The sequence below is a fragment of the Plodia interpunctella genome, chromosome 2 (genome assembly GCF_027563975.2).
Source record: "Plodia interpunctella isolate USDA-ARS_2022_Savannah chromosome 2, ilPloInte3.2, whole genome shotgun sequence".
NCBI classification, from domain to species: domain Eukaryota; kingdom Metazoa; phylum Arthropoda; class Insecta; order Lepidoptera; family Pyralidae; genus Plodia; species Plodia interpunctella.
This window is the reverse complement of record NC_071295.1, coordinates 8,328,031-8,338,019: the sequence shown is the minus strand read 5'-3', so window position 1 is coordinate 8,338,019 and position 9,989 is coordinate 8,328,031. Positions and strand designations below refer to the sequence as shown.

At 34.9% G+C, this 9,989-nt stretch overlaps 2 protein-coding genes across 3 annotated transcripts; one reads left to right on the top strand and one right to left on the bottom strand.

Annotated features, from left to right (window-relative positions):
* Positions 1 to 222: 222 nt before the first annotated feature.
* Positions 223 to 3,430, bottom strand: LOC128675829 (pancreatic triacylglycerol lipase-like). 2 transcript variants are annotated; one of them, XM_053755527.2, is made up of 6 exons: positions 3,324 to 3,430; positions 2,466 to 2,637; positions 1,881 to 2,029; positions 1,283 to 1,531; positions 502 to 835; positions 223 to 421 (listed from the first exon to the last, which is right to left on the bottom strand). In XM_053755527.2, exons 1-6 carry the CDS (start codon positions 3,382 to 3,384, stop codon positions 364 to 366), a joined length of 1,023 nt encoding a protein of 340 aa, XP_053611502.1. In that variant the 5' UTR covers positions 3,385 to 3,430; the 3' UTR covers positions 223 to 363. The 2 variants fall into 2 exon arrangements, with proteins under 2 accessions (XP_053611502.1, XP_053611512.1); XM_053755537.2 differs by having other exon boundaries at positions 2,466 to 2,634; positions 3,324 to 3,420.
* A 2,002-nt stretch (positions 3,431 to 5,432) lies between these two features.
* Positions 5,433 to 9,681, top strand: LOC128679908 (pancreatic triacylglycerol lipase-like). Its single transcript, XM_053762413.2, has 6 exons — positions 5,433 to 5,568; positions 6,193 to 6,244; positions 7,382 to 7,527; positions 8,107 to 8,349; positions 8,809 to 9,157; positions 9,545 to 9,681. The coding sequence occupies exons 1-6, from the start codon at positions 5,505 to 5,507 to the stop codon at positions 9,600 to 9,602; spliced, it is 912 nt and encodes a 303-aa protein (XP_053618388.1). The 5' UTR covers positions 5,433 to 5,504; the 3' UTR covers positions 9,603 to 9,681.
* The last annotated feature ends 308 nt before the right edge of the window (positions 9,682 to 9,989 follow it).

Sequence of the window (9,989 nt, the reverse complement as noted above, 5' to 3'; positions counted from 1 at the left end):
TATTTACTAACGCCATGGCCAAGTATTTTATTTACAAGCTTTTATTTAACTTGCAATGTATGTTGCTGTATGTACCTATGTCTCGGGTGGATACTTGCAACTCAAGTTTGAAGTAGATATCTACAACCTATTGAGTTCAATTTTTTTACACACGTTTAGTCTGGATGACAATGCATTATTATGATAAGTATGATCTAATGGGGCATCCAGGAAAGGCTCCAGACGTGGGAACTCCTCAACGGTTTACTGCATGGACATGATGTTCTTCATTTTTGTAAAAATCTTATTTAACTTGCAGTGTCAAAAAAATATCTATGGATATATTTTTAGAACTGCCGACGATTTAAGAAATCCATGTTACTACTAGTCCATGGAGAAAGGTGGTGACGCATTAGTCCAAACTAAATACACTCCAGAACTTCTGCAAAAATAATATAAGTTATGTATAAGAAGAATAATCCAATTGAAATATAATAAAATGTTGGAAAATCATAAACTTACCCAAACTTAGGCCTCAAGCCACCCATCTGAAGAGTGCCAGGTAGGACGTTACAAGTCTGAAGGACTGCAGCTAAGTAATTGACGCATTGTCTTCCAGTAAATCCTCCAGAAGTGATGGATTCAGCAAAGTAGAAGTAGCTCCTCGAATGGTCGCACGCGTGGGAGTCACATCCGGGCATGGATTCACCACCGTTAGGATAGAAGTCCACTTGGGCTAGATCTGCGATGTAACCATTGACTCCGCAATTAGTATGGATCACTTCAGTGTAGGAACCATCGTCTGGGCCAAAACGGTCGCTGTGGTTGATCCATCCGACAAGAGAGGGGTCCAGGCCTGTAAAATTAATACATTTAATAATACTAGTTTATAGATTGACGAAAGTAGTATCAAAAATAATATTAACCTGATTTAGTGGAGGGTGGACGCTTGCGTAGTTCTTAGTGTGGTTATTTTGATTATACGTATACGTAGACCTTTGTGATTAATACAAATTTCAAATTCGTCCAATAGATTTTGCGTAAAAGATAACAAACATACACACATACACACACATATATACATCTTCACAAGCTTTCGCATTTATAATATTAGCTAGTAGGATTATTAGGATAGAGTATGTAGAGTCCTAAAAATTTATGATAGAAGTATATTATGATGAAAGTATATGATTATGATAGAAGTATAGTAACTAAGTTTACAGTTGCCAAGTTATTACATAATTTTAAATTCAATAAATTTTAGAATTGCAACAGTTTCCAAAGTATTAGGTAATTAACTAACCAGTAACGTAAGCGACTTCTCCATTGACATTCCTAGCAGCAATACCAGCTTGGTGCCCTCCAAGGCCATGTCCGACGATGTGGTACTGCACAGCATTGCTGCCAGTGACCTGATTGACCCAGTTGATGAATTGGCCGACGGCTAGACCGGATGTAATGGTGTTGGAGAGTACCGCAGGGTAGTTGATTGAGTTAGATGCAGCAGTCCAGTCCACGACGAAGACATTGAGGTCCTCAGCAGCCAGGAATGCTTAAAGTAAAATAAGAAGACGACAGTATATATAATGGTTATCTTTACTAAATGATAAAGAAATGAATAGAAAAATCGTACTTTCATAATTGTTACAAACTGCAGAATGATCAGTGATAGATTGGTATTTTATAAAGCGACTTATATATTGCTTGATCTTAGATTACGTCAAGGTTGTGACAACAACGATGTTTATCAAAATAGATATTAACACGACAGATCAACATGGATTAATAAAGTTATCAATCGAAATGAAATTGCAACCACAAGAAATCTAATGGAACATCTGGAAACCAAAAATATCGATGAATGCCTCTCGTAGCAGTAGGTTGGTAAGTATGACATTTACCTGGGATTAAAGCGACCACAGAGTCTGAGATGGGCCCATCTCTCCAGCCGTGGATGATGACGATTGTCCGTCTTCCGTTGCTATAGTTACTGCCTTGGAGGAGACCGGCGCTGTTCACGTACATGGGCTGGCTTACGGTGGGGTTCTCCCTGAAGTAAGAAAAACGGTTATGACATAATATTTATTGTGCTGTGTAAGTTTTGTAGCCATGCCAGCCTATACCGAGTTTTTAAACCATTCATAGCGTCCAAGAAAACTGGAATACGTTTTTCTTACTATTGAGACAATAAGATAAAAGATTTGCCAGTAAGTGTTGCTACACTTACTGTGGTGTTACAAGCAAAACGAATTTCTATGAATTTGATGTTTAAGCAAGTAAAGCCGATAAATAGTTACAAGTGACACTTTTTAATCTTGTAATTTTCACTGGGCACCGCTTCGTGGGAACCCGTTTTGCTAGAGAAACAAATATATATTTCAGTGATGAATCCAAAATAAGTAAGAAATCATATGCATTGGATATTTAATCGCATGTTAATAATATTGGACTAGTTATTAATCTCGATGTACAAATAAAAAAAAAACCTGGTAAAAAGATGGTAAACATTGTCGGTGACAGGGTTGTATCTGGCTACTTCGGCGAGATCACTCAAGGTCATCCATGTGTCCACCAAGTGGTATTGCCCAATGGAGTCCCGTTCATGTTGATAACGAAGTGCAGGATCCAACTTGCGAAGGATCAGGTTGGCAGGCACTGCTAGAAATAATGACAACACAACAAGAATAAGAGATCTTTCGGAGTAGCCTGTATTCAACATACCTATTTGGATTTGACATTATATGAAAAATCTGATATTTGTTTGTATGTATGATTTTTTTTGTAACCGTTTCCTTTTCATCGTTTGATTACTAGATCAAGATTACTCGTTTAATGTACACTAGCGCCACCTCACAATTCCTTTTATTTCTAACCGAATTAAAAAAATATATATTTACCAGATTATGCAAGACTAGTAAAAGAATTTTAGTAGAAAATATTATAGTTTCCACTGCATAATGTAGTCACAGTTGTCTAAATAGAAAACGGTGGCCACTAAATTCCATTTTGGTAAAAATGTCAGTTGTGTGCGAGTGTACTAGGAAGTTTAAGCAACTGATGAAAATCATAATACTTAGTTGGCTCAATTTAAAAGGTTCATTTAGACTCAAAATAACTTCATTGTTTTGACGGTTGCAGCGTATGAGAATAAAATACATCTCTAAGGAACGATCATATCAAGTTTAGGACAAGATAATATTTATTATTGGCCAATTTTTTAAATTTTATTGTTGTATTGTTGTTTTAAATTTAAGTCATTTTGAAAGCAACTATCAAAAGGATTAATTTTATTTTCTAGATAAAAAAAGTGGGAAAACTGGGTGTGATTCAGGAGATCCACATACCTGAAGCAGCTGCAAACAGACAAACACAAAATACTGATATTATTCTAAGCATCTTTACCATACTAATGTAAGCGTTAGATTGGACTTGAAATCTTTTTGTATTATTTATTTTTACATAATCCATCCAATTTAGATAAGTAAATCCCAATTTATCATATAATTATCTCGATATTTTTTTGACGCTTTAAGTACATCGCTTAAACAATATTCATTAAATTAAACAACATTTATGAAGAAGATTATTATTTGGAATAATCCTACTAGGATTCCAATACCAATTTCCATATTATAAATGTGAAAGTTTTTGAGAATGTTTGTATTGTTACTCTTTCATGTAAAATCTTCAAATATGATTTTTATGATTAAGACTCAGTTTAGTGATGTTTGATGAATTTCTTCTGAGAAATCTTTGTATATAAATTATCAATATATTTTTAGATTTAATTGACTATTATTGTACCTATATCGACTATTATTAGATATTTTATAATTTATTGATAATACGTTAGAATTATAAAGTTGTCATGTGTTCATTCAATAAGCATATAATATTATAAAGAGAAAAGATCTGTATTTTTGTTTGTAATGAATAATCTCAAAAACTACTGCGCCGATTTTCATGAAATTCGGCACAGACATAGACGAAATCTTCATGAGTGACTTTGACTATTTTATATTACGATTTACTCGAGCGAAGGCGGGGCGGGCAGCTAATATATTATAATATCCATCGATGGTATAATATACCTATTACACGTACATACGATATGCTCCATAGGTTATCTATTTTATCTTTACAACTTTTTGAAATGGAAAATATTAGCTCAATATGGCTTCGTCGATATTTGACCGGCAAAAATTATTTGAATAAAAATGCAAATGGTAAATTTTTATAGTAGGTACCTAACGGTGTTACCCTTACATATTTCATCACATCTTTTTGTGATTGTACATTTTTCGACAATGTCTTCCGCCGCGTCTGTCGCGTCGTGTGTGTGAATTTTCATACTGTTTTCAACAATATATAGTGTATTACCTGACGAAGGTTTAGGTGTGTAATTTATTATGTTTTTACCCGAGCGAAGCAGGGACGGATCGCTAGTAAAATATAAAATAAAATACAAAATAATTTATTTATTTATTAAACTTGATTGTTCCAAGTAAAAACAAATGGCGAACTTACTGCTAAAAGTGTTCTCTCAGCTAACCATTAGGACAAACAGAAAAAAATGCGAGGCACAAAAAAGTAACACAAATTTAGGTACTTAATCATCAACTGATTAACATTGATATGTACTATCAGTTATTATTTAGTAGTTTCCGGTTTACCGTGCTATTTTCACATGTTATCCGTTTAATATACATTAACTACAACTTGATCGATAATAAAATAATAATAGAAATTTAAAATAACATTTTTATGGGGGTCTATTTTTTATCTCTATTGTATCAGAGCTGTTGCTATGTCCACAAAATTATTACAAGTCGTCACGGCCGAGTGATGATAATATAACTGTACTTTTCTGATAAGTAGCTAGGTATTTTAATGTTTTTTTTTTAATATTTACAAACAAAATTTAAAAATGTTTTATAATTTTAAACACAATACTATAATTAACCCTGGGGTATGTTTATAAGTTATAATGAGTATACATCTGTCCCGAATCTATACCTAATTAAGTACTATATGTTTTGGCACAATGATGAAGAGTATTTACTACTTTAGGAACAAAATAATTAATTTATTGGAAAAGTATTCTGTTAATGTATTTTGTATATTTTTAGATTATTGTTAGATTATTATGATAGGTGCTATTTTGTTTACCAATAATTACTGAAAGTAGACATAATTTGTGTGGTATTCCAAGACTTTATAATTTCACAAACCATTTGCTCATTTCCAAATCTCATTTTAATTAGGGTCAGCGCATAATGTCTTTTCCACTACCTGGAACTTTATAATTATAGAAACACAGTTGAGTATTGCAACTTCCATGTAATTAAAATTGATAATATTTTTCCATATGTTTTCGTATCATACAAACGGATATATAATTATCAAATTAATTTATGACATTTAACTACTGTGTCGTACTATCGGGCTGATTAAAGGTTTCTAAGAAGGAAGTATCAAATTGACGATAAATAAAGTTTATATAAATCACCTGGATTATAGTATGTATGGTTATTGAGGGAAAAATGAATGCTTTACTGAGTGTATTGGTTGTGTGCTCCCTAGGATGGGGTAAGTTATTGTGCAGATTAGTATTTACTAATCTGTGTATAAATGTGTGTAAATGTATTTACATTTGAAAACATCGTGACTCGACGTGAAGTGTTGGTTACTTGTAACAAAAAGTTTGCGAACCAAATAAATAAAAAAAAAGTGCCAAAATATTAAATGACAATGGTTTTAAACACCCCGAAACCTTTACGAAAAAAGGTATTAAAATATTATTTGGATATTCCTGTAGATTTGATTGAAAATCAACATTACACATAAAACTTGATTAGATTACAATTGAAAACTAATTTACTTTACTGTTCAAGAGATGTAATAGTTTTCGGAGCTGTGACGACGCGAAGCCCAGGGTAAGCAAAAATTACCTTCAAAATTTTGAAGATACGGCTATGATTTTACAATCGGCCGTCTACCTGACGTCAACCCACCTTGAGTTGGGAATGCTATTGTTGCCTACTAATGGTTAAGGCGATGTGTCCCTTGAATGTAATTTGAAATTTAATAAAGAGGACGTTTATCACAAAATTCTTCAAATTTTGAGCATATACAAAAATTTAGAAACAAATCAAAAATCATATTATGACAGATTATGATTGGGTTGTTTAATTGATTTATTATTATTTTCAGCCTCCGGGTACAACTTGGGTCCTACTGATGTAGTTTTCCACTTCTACAGCCAGTGAGTGCTTGTAATTCATATTTTTTTTTACTTTTTTTTAGTAGCCTGTTGATGTGTCCTATTGTTGGGCAAAGGCCACTGTCTTTTTCCATAATTATATTATGAAAATGTTTTCATTTGTTTTTTGTTTTTCTTTTACGTCAAAATTAATTTTGGATTGAGGTGATTTTTTTCGTGCGGAGAAACAGATACACAGGCACAGGCTATTTTTGCCAACAATAGCTAGTATAATGTATTTTTATTTCCTTTAACTGTCTATATTTGTTTTAGAATTAACCACTTTAGTAGGATTATGCATTAAAATTATCAATTTTGCATTGAAATTTTAATGCAAAATTGTACTAAATCATGCTAATACCTGTCTAATAAAGTGAAATTCTAAATCGTGCACGTGTATTTTAAACTGCTATGAATATATCTGATTAGTAGTTATTAAGATTAAAAATTGATATACTTACGACCATGTGTGATACACGACAAGTCGCGTCTATCATAAGACACTAATATCGCTTATCCCTACATCATGTCACGTAATATTTTATCTGTTTAGGTATAAATTTTTTTTAACATAACTTTGACTTTGTGTTTATCTCTAACCTCTCCGAAATTGCAGCCGACTATAAATTTGTAGCTGCAATTTCCAAAAATTTTGAGAGAATCGTAAACATTTATATAAAAAAAACTCCGAAGTTTTAAGTTGATATAAACACTTACAAAAATTAGTCATCAGTGTGTCCACTGAATACGAAAACCGACCTACAAGCACCTTTTATAAGTGTTAATAACTTCGCATAAAATATCTACCAGTGGGCGAAGTGCGGGTTTGCATTTCACTTTTCACCATCGAATCGATTCGAAGTGGGACGCAGCGAACCAATGACATTGCGCCATTTTGACGAACGACAACCACACTGCAATGTGATTGGTTCGTTGCGTCTCACCTCGAATCGATTCGATGGTAAGAAGTGAAATGCACATGTGCGTGTGGTCTGAGGGCCCACTAAACCCGCATTAACCCCTCTGAGGTACCGCATGTTACCACTTCGTTTATTTTTTGTTACAAGCTGTATAGATCCACAACAAAACTGTCATTTGGTATTTTTTGTTCAGTCTAGACATTCTTCATAATATTTTTAGGAGCAATCCAACCACGAGTCAGGTTCTCCTGCCGTCAGTGAGCTCCATCAGCGCGTCGTCCTTCTCCAACAACCGCCGTACCGTCTTCACCATCCATAACCATGGCGAGAGCGTCGCGGGCAACTTCAATGCCTTTGTCGTCCCTGGTACTGTATTAGAACGAAATTTTTATATTAGTTACTGTATGGCATCTACTGGGGTGATTCTCGTGCAATTAATGTTCATTTCACCAATTTTCTCCAATTTTTTTTTATAATTTAACACAGTTTCTGCTTTCACTGAAAAACAGTAACGAAAAAGTACAATCGTACATAAATGTTTCGATTGTGATCTTGCTTAAACCTTCAAGAAAATTGGTGACGTGATAACATGATTCGATTGCGTGAGATTCGGTGAAATAAAATATTAGCGTAATGTGCTATTATAACCTAAAATGCCAATATATAGTCCGAACAGATAATTTGGAACTGAAATAGATGACCAAGAGGCTGAAGAGGTTCAGCCTCTTGGTCGTTCAGTCTAACTGGGAACCAAGAATATCAATGGGAAAAGACTCAAGATATTTAGATTAACGACTTCCACGCTACACTGTTGGAATAGTAGACTCTGTAGCAAGACAGTGTGATGAATTTTGTTGCGTAATTAGGAACATGCGTTGGAAGTCCTATTTTTTGTAGGCGCGAATTGTAGTACCTATCTCTTAAGAATATTTCATCATGTTTCAGCCCATTTGTCCGTGGAAGACGTCAACTTGATTGCTGTGGACTGGAGTGTCGGCGCGTCCGCCTACGTCGAAGGTCTTGCTAACGCCCCTGAAGTTGGCGAAAGGGTTGCCACCTTCATCAACCTTCTGTTGACCAACTTCAATTCCAACGAGGAGACCTTCCGCATCGTTGGTGTGGGTTTGGGAGCCCAAATAGCTGGTATTGCTGCTAAGAATTCGGTGCGCCCACTGCCACATATCATCGGTTGGTTTATATTTTGACGTTTTATTAGAATTTAACCAGCGATATTGTAACAATACGCAATAAATATCTATTAAGCCTGAAGTAGGTTACAGATACCTACATTAGTAATTATAAGTACCTAGCTAAATATTTAAGTTTGTTCAATTTCTTTTGGTACCATTTTATTTCATTGGTAATCCCCGGAGTCAGAAAGTGTATAGTATATAATAGTTTAACGTGTCAGCAACCAAAAGGCTCAATCGATTTTGATCTAGATTTTTTTATTTTAAAGATAATTTAATCGAGAGTGTTCTTAGTTATGTTTGGAAAATGTGTGTTTAGATAACATATCAACAAATTCAAAGTCGGGGGGGTATCCACAAATTTTAATTTAGTTTTTATAACAACTCGACTTCTCCAAAATCAATAAACACAAATCACCAGAGTTGTAAATGAACAAGTATTTCTTCCTAATTTCAGGACTAGACCCCTCCCTCTTCGGCTGGACTCACCACCCCGACCTTCTCAACGCTGACGATGCCGGCGTAGTAGAAGTGCTCCACACAACCAGCGGCGTCTTGGGTTACGACTACCCCTTGGGTGACCTAGACTTTTACCCCAACGGTGGGGCTTACCAGAACGGTTGCTTCGTGGATGTTGCCTGCTCTCACATCTACTCCTATGCGTTCTACTCCGAATCCATCACCCGGGAAGTCAATGGTGGTAACGAGTTCATTGGTACGGAATGTGAGGATTACGAGTCTGCGAGGGCCCTTTCTTGCGAAGGCGAAAGAGACATCTCCTTTGGTGGAACAGAACCTAAAACTAAGTACGTATCTATTTTTACAAGCTTTTATTTAGTTTCACCCGTCCCGATATTTACTTTATTTATTTATGCCATCATGACGATATTTGTTTGTCTGTAAATAAATTTTGCACGCTTCAGTTTCCATGAAAATGCATTATTATGATAAGTATGACCTGATGGTGCATCCAGGATCGGCTCCCAATGAACTCCTCAAAGGTTTACGTGACGGATTTTTGTCAGCATATATTTCAGTAGTTTGAAGTACAGAGAAGGACATAGAGTTCTTTTCATCCAGGAATTATAACTGCACCCCTGGGAAATCAGGCGAGCGAAGCCGCGGGAGAAATTTAGTTTTTAATAAATAATTAGCTAATGCTTAGGTATTTATTGCTATATTTTTCGTTTCAGCGTATCCGGAATTTACACGTTCCTGACTAACCCCACTGTTCCATTCGCACAGGGATAAATTATCAAAATTTAATTTGTATTAAACGCTGGATTTATTGTTAAGTGTATTATTTATTAATAAAAAAGAATCTAATTTACTATGCATCTTTCTTTGAACATACATTTACACTTTCGACAATTAAACTTCTTTTGAGTCTCGTCGAGCGTCCTCGAAAGTGATAAATAGGATATAGCATCACAACTGACTAACGCAGCGTGTGGTTCCGTCCTAGAATAGGACCATTTCATAGCCTCCCGTGAATGTCGTACGAGGCGACTAAGGAACGTATAGCCTTAATAGCTGATAGGGGACGAGAGCATTCTCAAAGAGCGTTATTAAATAGAGCATTACATTTTTAAAATGTAATTGTTATTTTTTACGCGAATCCTGGGCTTTGGAGCGTCC

What these genes read in the sequence shown, in the direction of transcription:
- LOC128679908 (XM_053762413.2), top strand. Translation starts at nt 5,505, where the DNA reads ATGGTTATTGAGGGAAAAATGAATGCTTTACTGAGTGTATTGGTTGTG. An exon ending in TGTGTGCTCCCTAGGATGGG is followed by an intron (nt 5,569 to 6,192) that starts GTAAGTTATTGT and finishes TATTATTTTCAG; the next exon opens with CCTCCGGGTACAACTTGGGT. An exon ending in CCCACTGCCACATATCATCG is followed by an intron (nt 8,350 to 8,808) that starts GTTGGTTTATAT and finishes TCCTAATTTCAG; the next exon opens with GACTAGACCCCTCCCTCTTC.
- LOC128675829 (XM_053755527.2), bottom strand. Translation starts at nt 3,384, where the DNA reads ATGGTAAAGATGCTTAGAATAATATCAGTATTTTGTGTTTGTCTGTTT. An exon ending in TCTGTTTGCAGCTGCTTCAG is followed by an intron (nt 2,638 to 3,323) that starts GTATGTGGATCT and finishes CATTATTTCTAG; the next exon opens with CAGTGCCTGCCAACCTGATC. An exon ending in GTTTACCATCTTTTTACCAG is followed by an intron (nt 2,030 to 2,465) that starts GTTTTTTTTTTA and finishes TTCTTACTTCAG; the next exon opens with GGAGAACCCCACCGTAAGCC.